This window comes from Curcuma longa, chromosome 15, assembly GCF_044706935.1.
Source record: "Curcuma longa cultivar G26 ecotype Majalengka, Jawa Barat chromosome 15, ITB_CL_G26_1.1, whole genome shotgun sequence".
In the NCBI taxonomy this organism is placed as follows: Eukaryota; Viridiplantae; Streptophyta; class Magnoliopsida; order Zingiberales; family Zingiberaceae; genus Curcuma; species Curcuma longa.
In genome coordinates, this window is record NC_133875.1 from 5,424,059 (window position 1) to 5,443,617 (window position 19,559).

At 34.3% G+C, this 19,559-nt stretch overlaps 2 protein-coding genes across 2 annotated transcripts; both read left to right on the plus strand.

Moving 5' to 3' along the window:
• Window positions 1–3,072: 3,072 nt before the first annotated feature.
• LOC141845902 (protein VERNALIZATION 1-like) lies at window positions 3,073–12,773 on the plus strand. Its single transcript, XM_074733904.1, has 6 exons — window positions 3,073–3,257; window positions 11,559–11,658; window positions 11,745–11,786; window positions 12,220–12,261; window positions 12,416–12,537; window positions 12,686–12,773. The coding sequence occupies exons 1-6, from the start codon at window positions 3,073–3,075 to the stop codon at window positions 12,771–12,773; spliced, it is 579 nt and encodes a 192-aa protein (XP_074590005.1).
• Window positions 12,774–13,882: 1,109 nt separating this feature from the next.
• On the plus strand, window positions 13,883–18,221 carry LOC141846464 (uncharacterized). Its single transcript, XM_074734510.1, has 8 exons — window positions 13,883–13,929; window positions 16,235–16,382; window positions 16,463–16,585; window positions 16,672–16,715; window positions 16,787–16,912; window positions 17,684–17,768; window positions 17,863–17,919; window positions 18,027–18,221. Exons 2-8 carry the CDS (start codon window positions 16,248–16,250, stop codon window positions 18,120–18,122), a joined length of 666 nt encoding a protein of 221 aa, XP_074590611.1. The 5' UTR covers window positions 13,883–13,929; window positions 16,235–16,247; the 3' UTR covers window positions 18,123–18,221.
• Window positions 18,222–19,559: the final 1,338 nt, after the last annotated feature.

Genomic DNA, 19,559 nt, shown 5'->3' on the forward strand with positions numbered 1-19,559 from the left:
TCTGAATTAGAGATCCTTCTAATCTTCTTTTTAGTGAGACATCAATGGTCTCGAGGTCATCTTAATTCCAGTTCGGTAGCCAACCGTTTCCTCATCGTCGACTTGTCCTTTCCACAAGTGTGAAGTGCCACTGATCTATTTGAACTCTCCGTCCCTCATCAATCCATCCCTAAACCCTAAATCCCTGTCGAATCAGGTCTGAATTGAATGCCACAGCTAGAAAGTTGGGTAACATATTGAATAGTGGCAAATAAAGGGCTTTGGAAAAGATAAAGAAAGGAGATGCCAGAACCAAAGAGCAAGAACTAAGTCAACACAGAAGCTACTAAAAATAATGCTCTGATTCAAACGTCGAGTTGGATCAAACATAAGAATGTCTTCTTTAATGCTTTGTGTCTTAAATAAACGTCGTCGTTTCATTTTTTTTTCAACTAATTTGGGGCTTAAGTGTGGTCCGTCCCTCCATTAATGCCCTGTTTATTTGAGAGGGCATATTTAAAAATTTGAAGAAAGTTACCGGTGTGAAAAGTTTTGTTTGTATGTTTATTTCTTGCGAAAGAATGGATTATTCAACTGAAACTTATTTGTTGAGATGAATTAAGATGATAACCTCAAATTGTCAGTCTAGTCTAATTAGACCGAGTTGTTAAGACTCTACTAATTGACTGTCGAGCACTCCTGAGTCAGAGTAAAAAATTGAGTGTTGAGCCTGAGTCAGGTAGTTGAGTGCCCAATTGCCAAGTTCGGAGACCAAATCACTCGACTGTCGAGTATGACTTGGCGGAGTCATCGAGTACCGAGTGCTCCCTAGCTCCGAGTGCCGAGTTAGAGAGTACCAAGTCAGAAAAGGGATGCAAAGTCTGGAAAGGAAACGTCAAATGTTCGAAAAGTACTCCAGAGTTCGAGTGGGTTGTTGTCTGAGTGTCGAGTCAGAAAACCAGAAGTCAAGGCTCTCGCATTTAACGCACGCAAATCATGTTCGCACACGAGTCACCTTTGACAGATCCTGGATTTCCAATTCCACCCTGCAGGTTTACACGTGAGAGAGAGCATCTCCCCATGTATATGTTCACAACATCAATACTTATATGATACATTATAAATCAATCATATATATAGCCTCAATGCTCACCAAAGTCCATTCACAAATGGAGTCTCTTCCTTTCATCCAACTCCTTCCATTCATGTTTCCAACACATTCTATATTTGGATCCATAGAAAGAAGAAAAGTAAACGATCGCCCCTCAACTATCGACACAAACCATTGATCATTACCAAGGAATGATATGGAAGAAGAATAATTAGCAATCACACTAAAGTTATCCACTCGATTTACTCTTTTAAAGGACAAGGAGATCATAGATGCGAATTTGAGGTCTAATGAGAATTAATTAATGCTAAAGTTGTATCCACTCCATCACTTTAGGGTTCTTTGTACGTGCAAGAGTTACTTCCGAGATATAACTGAGTTGGTTATGATGGATCAGAGTTGCTAAAATGAGCAAAGGTCGAATATCGGCGAAGCTGAGACAATGCCCTCCTTGTCATGGCCAATTGCAGCTTTTCGATTTACCTCCTCACATATAGTCGTAATTTCGACCGTGTAGGGCCGCAGTGACGGATTCCACCTTTTGCATGTGCAAGAGTTATGCCATTTTATGATATTATTTTGTGTCTATATCTCTTCTTTTCCGATCGATCGAGCTTAATGTTCGACATGAAGTTAGTGTATATGCTCGCTCTAGCTTAATTGGAAAATAATCCATGCATTGAAGATGAGAAAAAGGAAATTAATTAAAGAAGATAAGAAAAGGTAATTAAGATATAGGTAGCAATTTAGATTAATTAGTTGATGGATTAATATAACATAATTTTTAGATTTTTTTCTTCAAATATAATATATTTTTTCAATTGGTCATTAAGATGTTGAATATCCATGTGAAGCATGTTATCTTATTAATCATGTCATAAATGAATAATCAATCTAATTAAATAATATATAATAATTATATATTTACTATGTACTAATGGTGTAAAATTAATTTTTTAAAATATATAAAATATAGTATAATATTTTAAATATTTTTAATTAAAATTATCTATAAAAGAGATTAATTTGTGTTAACTTAAATGTCAACTACAGCTAGGTAATTGTGATATTGATTTTCAAAATACAACACCATACTGATTTAAGATTTATATAATATCAAAAAATAATATTGATTTTTAAAAATCAACATCACAATAGTGATATTTTACAGTGGTGTTATTCTTTAAAATCAATACGTTGACTGAAGGAATAAAATAAAAAAATAAATACGCTTTTTAAAAAATTTAAAAATTAAGTATGTCTTTTTTAAAAAATCATGATTTTAAATGCCTCTTTTAATCAATTACAATGAAATTTCACTTCTTCAACATATCACTTTGGCAAAGAAACATTATCAAGAAAATAAATATCTTGAATCTTAAATGAAATAAATATCTTAAAAATAAAAATCATAAATTATAAATATAAATTATGTTTCAGATTTATTTACTTTTAGAAGCAGTCTTAGGTTATAAAAAAAAAAAAGGATAAAAAATACTAAAAATTGCTAGGTCTAAGTTCAGTTGCTATTTAAGCTCATGACTAGATTATGCACAATTGCAGATGCTGTTTCACATTGCTATAAATAAATAAATAAATAAATAAATTACTAAAAAAAGAGAAAAAATATTTATGTAAATCTCAGTGTCATTATTGTTCGGCGCCGTATGTGGGTCCCATCTGCGTTAAATAGAGAGAGATGCGGGAGATAAAAAAGGGTAAAAGTTTGGATAATCGATATTTTACTTTTTCGACCCGTACGATGTGTGCGAGTGTTTCTCCCTCCCTCCCTCTCTCTCCGCCAATCGCCGCTTGACAGCGCAACAATCCAGTGCGATGGCATTGATTAATGCCCTTGTTTTGTTCTACAAAACCCGCGCCGACGCTGCTTCCGCTCCAACGGCGTACTGGTGCCTTCGCTCCCTCGATCCGCCGCTGGGTGGCTGAGCTGAGAGTTGAGGCGGGGGGGCCGGCGAATTAGGATGGGGAGGGGAAGGGTTCAGTTGAAGCGGATCGAGAACAGCACCAACCGGCAGGTGACGTTTTCCAAGCGGCGAACAGGGATGCTCAAGAAGGCGCACGAGATCTCCATCCTCTGCGACGCCGAGGTCGCCCTCATCGTCTTCTCCGCTAAGGGCAAGCTCTTCGAGTACTCCACGGACTACAGGTGCGATCGATGCGGCCGCTCTGACTTCCTTTGCTTTAATTTGGCGCCTCTCTGTCTTGGATTTTCGGAGATCTTCGCATGATCATCACAGCTAGCTGCTTGTTTTCTACTGTTTTATCTGTGAAGTATCTGAGGAGTACTCTCTTTTCTATATTTTATTTCCTCAGATCTCTTGCACCGTACAAAAATGGTACTTTATTGAGATATTAAAGACTTTGTTTCTGTGTTTATCCTCTAGCTAAAAGAAGCTACAAGCTTTAGGGTTTGTTTAAAAGAAGGGAGGTATAATTCGCTGTCCACTCAAAAAGGGTTCTTGACCATTCCTATTTTAGACACGCACACATTTTTTTTAATTTTTTTCCCAACTATTTCATCCTCTCCCCATGCTCCAAGATCAGTTCTCTGCCTTGTAACTAAATCTAGGGTTGCAATTTACTAGGCAAGTTAACTATAAAATTTGAAACTTAGACTTCCCTTTCTCTTCATATTCATTCATGATATCTGAAGGAAATCGATTATTATTTTCAAGGGTGGTGTTCAAGTCTTCCTTTTCATTTGGTCTTCTTTTACCTTACTGACATATCTGCGTTCTCTTCTTGGACAATCGTTTATCATCTATTTATTTTCTCTTTACGCTTCCTAGTCTTTAGCATAAACTGGCTTAGTGCACGAGTTCATGGCCCTTACTGACATATTAGTTCAACTTCAGCCATTGCGTGTCTCGCTGGAGAAGCCAGGAAAAGGGTCTATATATCATCATTTCAGTTCAATAAATACACTCAATTTTTCGTGGTTTTCAACTTCTTGTAAATGGCAGCGACTTCTCAGTACCACTCTGATATTGCTGTTTCTGTTCTTCACTCAGTGGTCTTGCCTTCTGAAAAAAAGAAGAAGAATACCATTCACTTTTTGTAAGCTAAATCATGTCTCTTCTTACTAGTAGAGATAAGCTCAAAAAATATGATATTGATATGAATGAAGATGTTCAATCCTGACATAATTACCTCATGAATTGTGCCATTTGAAAAGGATCCTTAAGATCTTATATTGCACTTATATTAAATAACAGTTTATAAATAATAGAAGAATAGTTTGTTTAAAAAAATGAAGTAAATCATGTTGCGATTGAAAAATATATGTAATGATAAGGTAAATAGAATCTGAAGAATGCTGAACAAAGTGCAAACCTTAGGTTGATTATTTCTAGTGATACATCGTTTATTTTTCTATAACTTTAAGTTTACAACAAAGTTTTGCTCCGAGTTTTTATTATTTTCATATTAATTAGTTAGAAAATCAAATAATCATTTTGTACATTATTTGTACATAATAATGTATTAATTGATGAGTGTATAATTGAATTAAATTTGAAGAATGAATTATGAATAGAAGTTTAATATAGAATTTCAAAGTTTGAGATAACTAGAAGTAAACTTGAATACATAAAATATAGTTTCAGTAATAAAAAAATAATTCGTAAAATAGTTAATATGGATAAATATGAAACCTTTGTAGGAATATTTTAACCTTAAATACTTGTATGCCAATTGTTTACAAATTTGATGGATTAATATATAGGCACTATGCTATTGATTTGCTTCAACTATCTATTACTACCATGAATTTATGTTCAAATGTGTTCTTGAAAATTTTAGATTTAATAGTATTTCCGCTAGCAAAATGCACAAGTGTTGCTAAACATTTTATTATTGCAGCATGGAAAAAATTCTCGAACGTTATAGACAATATTGCTATGCACACAAGACACTTGTGCCAACAGAACCTGAAAGCGAGGTTAACAAAATCTCCTCTACCTATTAATGCATTAGTAGAAATTTACATACCTATAAGTTGCTTTCATTTATCATGCTCATTTATACATATAATGTACTTATACTTCAAACTTGCACTATGGCTCTCTTTACCAATATAGTTTTGTTGTTTCTAACATGCCTAGTTTAAAGACCTTCTATTTTTGCTTCAACCATAAAGGAAGACATTATGACTTAGGAACTTCAATAATGTCAAAGTCAAGGCTATCTGATGTGGATCTTGTAAGGTGACATTTGCTTTGTAGGTGAAGGTGATTAAGTTAGAAAACAAAGGTAATATATAGCTGTGATAGTAAAAATAACCATGAGCATTCATCCCTTTTCCTTTATGAATTTAAGGCAACCTTTGACTTTCAATTTTTTTAAAGAGTAATTAAAAGGAAGAATATGACGAATTTGACAACATAACTAATAAGTTTAGGGAATATAAAATTTAATAGAAGATAAGACACTCTAAAAGATAGGGTTTATTATGGTGGAGAAAACTAGAGTTTTTATTTTTAATTAGGATTTTAATGATGGTGGAGAGAGAGGAGATAGATAAGCAAGGGTTTAGGGTTTATGATAGTGGAATAAGAATGAAGATTAGGAAAATACTAGTGTGTTTTGGGCACACCAAGAGAATTATAAATATACATATATATGTATATAACTGTAATAACAATTCTAATACTCATTTACATAATCTTACCAAATTAATATTATTAATAATATTTATCATCAATAACATTATAATTGAATTGTATTAGCCCTAACTAATTAGGATGTAATCATTTTACCTAATGCAAAATGTTGTCACTTTGTATCTATAAATTTGATTATTCAATTTTGGTATACTTTTCTATATATATATATATATATATATATATATATATATATATATATATATATATATATATAGGTCTGATATCCCGCGCGACGAAAAAAACTCGACTCTCGTACGCGACCGTCCGACCTCCCCGCGTTCATCGTCGTCGTTCTTCGCCGTCCGGTCACCGCCGGCCACCATCCCGGGCTCGTTGGAAGCGCAACTCGACGGCGCACACATCGGCACCGGATTCCGGCCTCTTCTCCGGCCGAAACACAGCAGACGCGTTGGTGGCCGATTTCGCCGGAATCCGGCCGGATTCCGGCCGAATCGGGGCCAACTCCGGCCGAATTCGAGCGAAATCGGCCAACAGTGTCTGTTGGCCGATTTCGGCCGGAATTCGGCTGGATTTTGGCCGATCGGGGCCGGAATCCGGCACCCGCCGGACCGCCGGTGAGTTGCGGTTTCAACGGGTCCGGTCCGGCGGCAATCGGTGGTCGGACGGTGATGAACGGACGCCGGGAAGCGGCGAACGTCCGAGAAGAAATACTGTGCAATCGACGGCTGCGGTTGATCGCGATCGGGCATGGACGGCGTGGATCGATCGCGCACGGGGTCGCGTTTTTTTCGTCGCGCAGTATATCAAATCTATATATATATATATATATATATATATATATATATATATATATATATATATATATATATATATATATATATATATATATATATAAATGTTAGTTAATAACTAGCCAATACTCAATTATTGTTTCCTAGTATCAATACATATATTATATTATTAATTTATTGCTATTTTAAAATGACAATGATATAATATTATTTTATTTTGATTATTATTAATATTACAATATTGATTTATTACAATATTAATAGCAATTGTTAGCTAATAAGAAAAATGGAAGAAATTCTTACTTTTATAATAAATTAAGAAACTTATTTCCCTTAACTTCATATGTCGGTACGAAGTTTTAGAGTTTAGTTGACCATAATATTAACATTCTCAAAGTATTATTAAGGTGTTATGGTGCTCATAAGTCCACTTTCTCACTTTTAAACTCCTCTCAAACATTACATTAACATGAATACAAAAACTTAATGCCTTATCAACTATCCTTCACTTATGCCATCTAGAAGTAAATACATCCCATGCAAAGTGACAACATGATTGATGCGACAAAGATTTGCCGCCTCATTCAAGATCATTAACGAATCTTTTGAGATTGTTGAAGAGGCTTTCTTCATCCAATGTGGTCGAATTTGCGAAGAAAAATGCACATAAGAGGGTTCGCCTAGAGTTGCCCTGATGAGACCTCCGATGCTTGTCATCATGGCGCCTCAATAGTAGAATGAAAATAGAAAAGGTACAGAGAGAGAGATAGAGAGAGAGACCCTTGCGTGGAGCATATACCTGACATTTTTTTAGTGTGAGGGATCATGGGGAGGTGAGAAAGAGATCATGAAAAAGTGAGAATCATGACTCATCTCTGCTTGTGGTCCACTAACCTTGACTAAAAGAGCTTAGATGACCCAAAAGGCTCAACCTAATGACTCAACAACTCGACGGCTTAACAAGCAAGTCTGGGATCAACTCAGACCAACTTAGACTGATTCAGACAACCCAAGATGGGGTCACGAAGGTGCATCCTGCTACCTGGAGCCAACAAGATACTGATGGTATCACAAGCTGGATCGGTGCAGGACCGATTGGGGTTGAACTTGGAAGAACCAGGGTGACTTGACTTAAGCTTTATCTTGAATTGGGTTGATTGAGATTTGTATTGATCAAGTCCTAATTAATTCAAGTCCTGACCTGCCACATGGTTTGTCGTTCCCACCACATTGGATGATTTTGTTGGTTTAGAAGCGCAGCGGAATATGTATATATAAATAACATGGATCTTCATAGTACATATAGTTTTAAATAAAATGACATAAAATGAAGAACATATATACCTCGTACTTCTTGACGATCGTGAACAATATTACAAACAAATGAGAGCTTCACGTGTGACTCTTCTAGTAGTATCCACGCGCACTAGATCACGAACTAGACATGATTCGCTAAGTGTTAGCCTTTTGGATAGATAAAATCTTTTGGAAGCACTATGGATCTCTTTCGATGGAAGAAAGGGAAGAAAGAGAGTTATATATTCTTATTCTTCTTCTCTTTCTCATCTTCAAGGATGGCTATTTATAGCCTCCAAGAGAAAGATAAAGAGCCTCTATTAATGCAAAAGATGAAAGCCTCCATTAATATAAGGAAGATGAAGAGCCTCCATTAATATAAGGAAGATGAAAAGTTTTTGGACTCTAATAAATCTCTAAGAAGATGAAGAGTTACGACTTTTCATTAATTCTCCAAGAATCATCATGATTGTGGCTATCCAAATTTTTTTTTCTTTGGATCAAATAAAACCATATTTAATCTTGATTCGTTTTAGTTTCTAATATTTCAGAATTAATTAATAATCCAATTAATTCTTATTCAAAAATAATAAATTAATTAATTTTAATGTCCACTAAAATAATCAATTACAGATATTGTTCATGTCTATGTGTTATGCATGCAACCCTCTAGGTTTTATACACGAAAACAGTATAAATCCATACACAGACTAGGTAACTGTCCAGCAACAGTTTTTAGTCATCCAACGTGATAAAATATTAGTCATAAATTGTAAATCACCATGAATGAATTACTGTGTAATTCAATCTCTTCATCTAGACTACATCGTAATTAATTCGGTGCACTATGCATCATCACCAATTAATTATTTTACTTGATTTTCAAGATATAATAGACTCCTCTTGAATGATAAACCATTTCCCCATGATCATGGATTTCAAATCACTAATATCTCTATCAAACGACCAGGATGTTAACTCCTTAACTAAGAGAGTGATGAATCTTATATTAACTCAACACTATTTTCTCTACTCTTTGTCATACACCCAACAACCGTATGAATCATAATCCAATTAAAAACTATTTTTAATGACATCAAAGTACATGACTCCACACATAGAATAAATAAATATCTCAAGTCAAAAGATCAATTACACTCGTTCATAAGAGGAATGATAATGATGTTTAATATGTGATTTCCTCTCAAGCGGGTTGTGTCCAATGTACCTCTAAACTTAAGGCACCTCCAAGTACAACTTGAATATCCATCCCTCGGTCTATCTCGACCTAGTCATATTCAACGTTGATCTAGATATCTATGCCCCTTCTAGATATTTATCCGATCAAAGACTGTTTGCAAATTAATATAACCATTAATCCGTAGGACTTTATCATTAATCACATACGTACAAAAAAGTAAATGATTAACGATAACTACTTACCTTTATGAAATAATTATCCACAAATTCATAAGAGTGTCTTGGCAAATAGATGCACACACTAACAGACTTGAGCTAATAATATCAAGCTGTCATACAGGGAAGAATGAGTTGTTTAGGATGACTGAGTTGTCTTGTATGGTTGAGCTGAGCTGAGTTGAGTTGTCTTGTATGATCGAGCTGAGATGAGTTGACCTGTCGAGTGCCAAGCTGGCCGAATCTGACTTGGCCAAGTGCTGAGTTGTCGAGTACCAAGCTCACTGAGTGTCGAGCTGTCCGACTTGGCCAAGTGCGAGTTGTCGAGTATCGAGTTGACTGAGTGTCGAGCTCGTCGAATACCGAGCTCACCAAGTGACCGAGTGCTGAGCTCGCCGTCGAGTGCCAAGTGTTGAACTCGCTGAGTGTCGAGAGCCGATTGTAGAGAGCTCACTGAGGATCGAACTCGCTGAGTGCACTCGGCGACGTTGAGGTCTGTGTTTGACATAGTTTTCTTAAAACAAATTCATTCCCTCTAACTATGCTATCACCAAAAGAGTTGCTGAGTAGACTACTCAATAGACAGAAAGAATGAGAGGAATGACGAAGGTGGCTGCATCCATTATACAATTGAGCAAGTAATAAAATGGATTTGAGTGACAAAATGAAGGTTGATTCCGCTTGGATAAATTTTGTCTTAATCGGCCCGACATTCGATGTGTGTAGGTCATGCTCAAACACGAGTCTCCTCGATTCAGTGGAATCTGAATCCTAGCTTTACACCCTGTAGATCTGTACGTGAGAGAGAACCTCTTCCCATACATGTTCACAACTTCAATATAGTTGTGATTCAATATAAATGAACTATCAAGCCCCTCATTCCCAATATGGGACTAAACTCCCTTTCACAATAGAATCTTCTTCGATCCATCTCTTTTTCATTTGTATTTTTTTTAACAGTCCCTTCAATCTAGCTCATAAGCTAATCTTTCCCTTTACCCCACCCGTCTTCGCAACTCTCATGACCTCCTCCCTACTCTCATGACTTGTGTTCCTATCATCTCAAGCCCAATCACTCTCTTGATCTTGTAAATCAATCTCTCTCACTTGTAATTACCAGTATAGTAAAACATAATTATTTCAAAAGATTATAGATTTTCTGAGATGAATAAAGGGTAAGATCTTTATACTATAGTCAATCTTTCAACATTAAATAGGGAGGGTTTCATATATGTTTTATATTATAGAGAATTTTATCTTTTTCTTCATGTCATAATAATTATGTTAAAATTTTAATTTCTATAACCATAAAAACCACTGGAAAATACTTTTCAAATCATCAAAGACAATATATTTTAACCATAAAAAATAACTTTTTATGTCACAATAATGTTTTTCCTTTTTTTTCTATTTGGACTATATATAATTATGTACACATTCATTAATTATTTTTAAACCAAGAAAACAATTTTGAAACATGACAAGCATATATAACGAATATAACAGTCAATAAAAAAATTAAAATTTAATTTTAATGACAATATAATGACATCATTATTTCATGTAATGAATTTTTTGTATTACTTATAGTGTACTATGAGTATATACTACATGATTAAATATTACCAGTAGTTGCATTCTAAACTTCTACGACTAATCATTATTATTAGTAGTAAAAAATTATTGTCCATCCAATATTCAGTACAAAACTTAAAAAAGTTAGTTGGTGGTCTAAGTATTAAATGTCAATACAATTTTATATCTAATTAAACTTTGCAAAGTAAGAATAAGTGCAATTTTATTTTGTTCCATAAAAGTTTTAATGAGGAAGCTTCAATGCTACCCATCCATGATGATCACTACCCAACACGTCTTGTCCTTGGAGTTGACCGACAACCTTAGAATTTGTTGTTCATATTGCAGGAGAAAATGAGAATGAGAGTATGATAAGGGAATTGCTGTTGTTCATGTTGTAGAAGAAAATGAGAATGAGAGTATGATAATGGAACTAAGAGCTTGTGATGAGAATATTGAAAAATGAAAATGTGCGTTGATGAGGAATAAAAAATGTGAGGTAGGAGAGTTTTTATTAGGATTTTTTTATAAAAAAAATACATTTTAGTATTTTTACTACCAAATGATCAGTTGCTTTAGTCGAGCCTCTATTGATGTTGTGTTTACAGGGAACCGGTATCAAGAATATGAAGAACTTAAGGCTAAGGTGGAAGCTTTAAGTGAAAGGAAAAGGTAGACACAAGATAGTTACAGCTATAGTTTTCATCACAACCAATGATTTCTTGAGGATAATAATTGCTTCAGGCATCTAATGGGAGAACAACTTGATTCCTTGGACCTTAAAGATCTCCAGGAGTTAGAAAATCAACTGGACAATTCTCTGAAGCAAATTCGGTTAAGGAAGGTAAACCTCATTAATTACAAAGGTTTACTAACCAATTAGGCCATCATAAAGTCGATGCTATTCATTATTTTTCTTTAATGGTGCAGAATCAAGTCATGCTTGACAGTATTGCAGAGCATCAGAGGAAGGTAATTAAAAGAATTCTTCATCATGTTTCAGTGAGTTGTCATGCCTTAGCTATTACATGCATTCACTGATTCACTGATTCTGGGATAGATATTGATCCAGTGAATATCTGCATTTGTAATTTTTTTGGCAACTATAAAGCTATAACCTGTAGCCAAACATTCATGGCTTGCATGTATTAATCAAACAACAGCAAGCAGTCCGAATTATAATTCCAAATTTTTAGGAGAATACACATGAAGTCAAACATGATGTAAGGGTAGGGTTCCACGAACTGGGAAAGTTAGACATTCTGATGGTCTATTTAGCAAAAGGTAGCTTTTTGTGAAGCTGCATGTTTTCTTCGCTAAAGAAAATCTTCCAACTGTGCTGATCATCAACAGTTTGTTAAAAAAATTTCAACTCTGTGCATGACATTTTTCATTTCGTGATTAGGGAAAGGCACTGCTGGAGAAAAACAAGAACCTAGAGAAGCAGGTTAGTAATCCTCCAGCTCCTTCACCCAAATGACTGAAATTCTGCTACTCTTTGATAAACTATTAGATTATGAACACCAAGTGCAGATATTGTATTATTCGATACCATCAGCTTAGTTTTTCGATTGAATTTCATTTGATTTGACTCGAACAAGATCATGGAGAAGCAGAAGGCAAAGGCTCTCACCCAGCAAGGTCATTGGGAACAAGCTCAGACAAGTACCACCTCCCCACCAGCCTTCTTGATGCCTGATGCTAACCCTAGCTTAAATATTGGGTAAGTGCCTTCACCTATATGCTGCCATTTACAGTATTCAATCAGAGAACTGATATAACATTGAGAACAACTTCTCACTCAAAATTACTGCTTTCAAATAAAACCCTAACTGTATAAGGACCTGGCAATGTTTTTGAATGAAATGCAGATATTATGAAGGGAGGGCAACCATGGAAGAAGGTGGCGGGGAGACTCAGGTTAACAGCAGGTTGCCACCATGGATGCTTAACCATTGAATGAGTAGCATGCATGTCAACCTGTAAGCATTTACACAGCACTTGATAAAATAATGCTTATTCTCTGTGACTGCAGTACTGATCATGATCCCTCCTCTTTATTTACAGTTGTGCTGCAAGTAAATTTGGCTGTGGGTGTCCTCTTGTGTATCTAGTGAATAAATGTTATCTAATTAATCAATGTTAATTAGTGGCGATTAATTAATTAAGCAGTTGGCACACAATTTAATTCTAGTACTCGATCGAGATCAAATATTAATTGTATGAAACTTTTTTCCTTGTCTTTTTGATTTAATGTAATATGTCGAATTTTAAAAGAGAAATGATACACTACATAAAAACACAACATGAAAATGCAACATGACATACTACACTGCATAGATGTGGGATCCACTGCATGGATGTGGGACCCAGGTCTATAGTGTGTCATGTTGCATTTTTATATTGTATTAATTTTCAATGTATTATTGCTCATCTTAAAATTAATAGTCTGCCATATCATGCTTTATTTATTATTTTTTGAGTAATGATATGCAGCATGAAAAAATGTAGATTGAAATCAACATGACACACTGCATGCAGTAAGTCTCACATCCATGCTTTATGGAACCCATAGTCATGCAGTTGAGTGTGTCATGTTAGTTTCATGTTGTATATCATTTCTCTTGTTTTTTTACCCAATTTGGTTGGGTTATTTTGTTTTACCAAATCATCCCTCTTGCACCAAACTTAAAAAATGATAATTATTTAGTAAGTTTATTTTATTGTAATCAATTCAATTATATCTCAGAAATATTGGGTGACAGATTTTATTTTATTTTACTTGAAGAGTTTGACTATAATAGTACAGTTTTTTTTATTTAAGTTGATTTTAAAATTAGTTTGTCCACATTTAGGATTGTGATTGAGATTAAAAAAAAGAAAAGAATTTTATCGAGAAACAGAATACGAAAAAAAAACGGTGATTTGGTAAATCAAAAAATCAATAAAAAATGGCGTGAATCTCTCAAAATGCCATAATCGATACTTTGAATGGACGATCGAGATCTCGATCGAGCCTACAAGGCAGTTGTTAAGAAGTCAGCAATGGAGCCACCAACCGCCCCCTCTCTCTCTCTCTCGAAGTTGTGGCGTGGAGGCGTCTTCGCTATCTCAGGTATCGCCATCCTCGCTCCGATTATCTTTCCTTGGAGTAATTTACTTTATCTATGGAGGATCAAATATTGATTGATCGAACCTATTTTTGCGTTGTTCTTAGTTTTCTTTTGGGTTGTTTATTACACTGTATAATTGATTTTAGTTCTGCTGCAAGCCCAAAGGAGAAAAGGGGGATTTTTTTTGGCCCCTCTCTACTTTAGGGTTGCGGTGCGAAGTTTCTTTGCCGGACCTAGGAATTTATGGAACAGAAAGATGAACAAATTGAGGATTTATGATGGGAAAATATCGATTTAAGGGATGCATACTATAAAAAAAATCATCGAATTTTTTTCCGAAGAGAAATCGAAAGATGAAGCAATGAATCTATCTTGGTCTGAATCGTTAGCTCAAAATCAAGTGTAAAGGTTCTTTCTTGATAAGCAGGTGCTCGAAAGTAAAAAGGTGGTTGTTAGGATCTATAAAACGAACTTTTCTGCAATATCTTTCCGTGGAAAGGGGTAGTTAGCTTCTTGGTGTTGAATTTTCCATTTTATTGGAGATCAAGTGCCTTGCTCAAGGAAAAATATAAGGTAACTGTGTTTGGCAAAAGTAGATGATCTAGCAGAGAGACCCCATCACACATGAAAAATAGGAAGTTGTGAAGATTATTTTTATGAAAATTTCGAACTTCATGTGTAAATTCATCAATCAGAAACTTTAGAAATCATTTGTTTTGCTGCCCTCATTGAAATCTCAACCCATGCCTCTGTTTCATGCATATCTCAACCTGTATCAGTTAATTAGCACATTGAAGTTGTAGGTATGCTTTTGGATTTCCAGGTCGCTTATAAAGTCTGAAATTTGCATATTTTTGATATGTTACAGTGTAATGCAAAGTAATACTAATTAATTAAAATATTGCAGAAACTAACTATGCAGAACAGGTTTACACAGTGTGAAAGCATTATGCTAAGCTGCAAAAATAAAACGCAAGAAGATAATGATAAAAACGCTAAACAAATCAAAATACTAGGCTTTGTAGAGGTTTAACATGTTTGATTTACGTTCTCCCTTTTGGAGAGAACCAAAACTCAGGCATTTTCACTTTTCCAAAGAACTTGTAGAACACATTGTAAAGGTTGTATAGATGTTGATTTGAAATTTCCACCCTCAAGTTAAGTCTCTTTCTTCTCCAAGTATAGGAGATAGATAAACATGCATAATATGTTTGTCTTATAGCTTTTTAGCAAAAGAAAAGAGTAAATGATAGAAGAAAGAACTATCTTCTGTAGACTCTGCAACCTTGTGTTACTGACTTCTGTGAAATTAAATGATGTGTACAGATGTAGGATTTGCTTAAATTCTTGTTACCTTGCTATTCGTGTCTTGGAGAATTAAATTATATGAGGCCTGAAAATTTCAATTGATCATTTTATAGCTTTGGTTCTTGATGTAATCATAGTAGCTGGAGATAGGATTTTAACTTGTTTTGCTTCCAGGACTGAAGAATATATCTTTTTGTCCTATGATGTTTCTTGCTTCAGTATCTAACATGAATACCTTCCATTTAAAATCTGACATGATATTCTCTTAATCCTGCACCATCTCCAATAACTTGCTTTGGTGTACTTTTCAAGAATGAAAGCACCCAACAACATCTTTATTTGCGCAGAAATATCTTTCATGATTTGTTGTTGCGTGCATTTTTATTTCGAAAGATGTGCTTGCTTGTCTTGTTTTGGGTAGCAAAATAACCATTAAATCCCTAACTTGAGGTGGAGCAATGGAACTTGACAATCTTTTTCTGAGAGGCTCTTTAATGTTAATGAAGGGATTTAGCAAAGACAAGTGGTAAAACAAAGAATTTCATATCTTGATACGACACCATGGTATTGGTGGATTCCTACTTGAGCCTCTTTTTTTTTTTTTTTTTTTTTTTTTTGCTTCTGTTGTCTTTACCTACCAATAATCCATTATTTTGTTACCAAAGGGATATAGCAACTAGCAATTCATAAAGAGAAGAATGTTTGATGTTGACATCATAATGCTGGGAGATTCTTACCCTTTGTCAATATTTTTTTGCTGTTATTCTCATACTTATTGCAAATAATCTATTGTTTCCATTAGGATTAAATGTAGACCTAGTATAAAGAAAGAAATATGCATAGTACTTAATTTTGTGTCCTAATTGGTTAATGCTAAAAAATTAGTTAGTTTTCAAATTCACTCTTCATACATATATCAATATCCACTTTTAATTTACCTACCTCGAGTAAAAATTTGAAACTGTTATCTCTATTCTAATCACTTTGTTAAACATACAGTTCTATCAGATCCATGGCACATTCAACAGGTGAAAAGAAGCTTGTCAGTATTGATATTAGTTCCGACACTGTCTGCCCTTGGTGTTTTGTTGGAAAACAGAACCTCCAAAAGGCAATAGATTCAGCAAAAGATCAATATAACTTTGAGGTTTCTCTTCTTGTTGATAAAAATCTTCTTATCATTTCAATTAACCTTTTCCTTCCATGATCCTTTTTATTCACCTCCAGGTTCGGTGGCATCCATTTTTTCTCAACCCTGATGCGCCCAAAGAAGGAATTAACAAGACAGACTTCTATAAACAGAAGTTTGGAGCTTCACAATACGAGGCAATGATGTCTAGGATGACAAAGGTCCTTTTGTAGTTATGTTCTGAATTTTAGTCTAATACCTGACTGATCGAAAATATCTTGAGGCATAATATAGGTTTGTTTTGCAGATATTTAATAGCCTTGGATTTGAGTATGATACCTCTGGGTTAACGTAAGCGAACAACATATAAAACCTTGTAATCATAAGCGTAAAGAATGTTAACACACTCATGGGTGATTCAGGGGAAGTACACTGGACAGTCACAGGCTTATAACATTTTCTGCAAGCCAAGGTTATGAGAAACAAAATGCTCTTGTAGAGGAGTTGTTCCTCAACTACTTCTGTCAGGGAAAGTATATTGGAGATCAGTAAGAATTCTTCTGAGTTATTGGAAAATAGTAATGTTTTCTTTCACTTTTTTCATATGCCTGTAGAAATCTCATTCCTATGATTGATAGCTTTGTTATTGTTGACTATGCATCTTAAAACAAGCTTAATTAGGAATAATTATCATGGAGTTGCTTAAACATGAACCGAAGAGAATGAATATTTCATAGATGAGGTAAAGTCTAAGCTAAGAATGTGTCGATGTCATTCCTACTGTATAAGGATTTAAGGTAGATTCACCAACCTTTATTTCAGTGAGCTTTACATTTTGGTACCAATGGTGTTGACCTAACTGAGATGAAAATATTTCCATAGAGCTACGACTCCTTTATAGATATTCCTATTAGGTTTCATACACAGATGAGTATTGTTTCACAAGTATCGATGTTATCAGCAATCAAAAGTAATTCATGTGCTACATTCTTTCCGGTCTTCTGCATTACCAGTACAAAATAGTAGTGAAGTTCCAACATCGTTTGAAATATTTTTATACCGAATTGCTCGTTTTGTACATATTTTGGAATGAAATTGTAGTGTTTCTTACCATTGAGATGAGTGTGGATATTTCTCCCTTAGTGCAAACACTCATTACTTTTCCAAATTTCTAACCATGCTTGTAGTTGATATCACCTAGATCATGACAGTTACTGCTAGGAGAAATATACGATTACCCCGATCGATTCGAATTCATCCTGTCAAATTTTCGTGTCTTTGTTTGAAATCTGGCTTATGAAATCTTGAACTAAATACAGGAAAGTTCTCTTGGATGCTGCTCAGAAGGTTGGCATAGAAGGAGCAGCAGAATTCCTCCAAGACCCGACAAAAGGGATAGACGAGGTTGTTACTAGTTCTTACAAAAACAAAATTCTTGTTTCCAACTTTGCTTTTAAAATCTTTATCTGCTTTTATCTTGTTTCTCTGCCATTGAAAGGTCAATGAAGAGCTTGAAAAGTACTCTTCGCGCATCAATGGAGTTCCCCACTTTGTGGTGATTTATATTATCCTACAAATGTTTCTTATTTCCTTTACAATGTTGTGGATTCTCTCTTTTCACTTGTTTTTTTTTTTAACAAAATGATATTCTTTTTCTATCAGATTAATGAAAAATACAAGATCAGCGGCGGGCAGCCTCCTGAGGTGTTCCTGCGAGCATTTCAAGCAGCTGCAGCAGATGATGGTTCCCTACAATGATTTTATTATTTTGCTAAATAAAGAAAATGTTTACCTGTGTTTAATAATCCTTCATGATGAACTCTCAACTTTTCCAAATCAGGAAACTATATTTTGTCATCGACTGTTTGTATCATGCTCTCTCACATTGTTGTCCAGAGCTCCAGAAAAAGGTCCATCAAGATTTTATAATGCCACCATTCGACAGGTACTTGAGATTTGAACTTAATTAGGAACTTATCAATCTACCATTCAATCTTATTCTTTAAAAGATTTCAGGCCTAACAACTTTGATTGAATATAATCGACTATGTTTACATTCCTATAAACATTAAAATTTGATGTGGGAAAACATTGACGATCATATGAGATCAGATCAGTGTTGTTTAGGGCTATAAACTAGTTAAATCGAACGCTAAGTTTTGTGGTGTTTAAGTTTGAATGATCTACTAATTGAACAAGCTGAGATCAGATCAGTGTCGTTTATGAAAGTATTTAAATTTATTTATTTAGTTTGATGAATTATTTAATTTTGTTTGTCTAATTGGTTTTCTAAATTAGTTTATTAACTCTTTACAATTATTTTTATACAGTATATCTACTTTGGTTGGCATCACTTTATCGATTATCTTTTATTTTTTTTAAAAAAAAATAGAATGATATACGTGACTAATGTGAATCGATCATTAGATTTTTATTTTCCAAGTCAATAAAAAAAGAAATTAATGATAATGGTGACAATTGTGAATCAATTATTAGAATTTTACAAGTCTTCTAATTTAATACAAACAATTAAGCCAGAAATTAATGGTAATGGTGGCTTACATGTATCATAATTTTTCTGTTAATTTTATCTAAATTATATAAGGGAGAGCGGGAGTTAAGACTTAGAATGAGATATATCAATATCGTGAATTAAATTGATCATTAGAATTTTTTTAATTTTCCAAGTCAATAGAAACAGTTAGGCAAGAAATGAATGCTATGGTGCTAATGGTTATTGACTTTAATTAGAATGAATTGTCTGGTGACAGTTGAATCGGATCAGAATTGTTATTATTAAAAGTCCTTCCTAGTCAAATAAGTTCATCAATGGGATTCCATTGGAACTCTCATTGATTCCTTCACTTCAAGTCCTACATCTTAATCACAATCTTTTCTCTAGCTAAAGATGATGAGCATGGAAGAATTTAATATATTATTGACTTTTGGGGATTCGTAGTTATGATTAAGGAGTATAATAATCAAATACATTTTATTGATCGATAGGATTTATGATTAGTTTATGTATATGTAATTAAAATTAAGTCTTAAATAAGCTTAAATTAATTCTAAAATTTATGTATACAATAAGAATGCATTCATAGACTAACTTTGTGGTTGGATGCAATTTAACCATGATGCAAAGTTTGTCTTCAAAATGCATGTGTGGACTATATGGTTACCACTTACAACTTA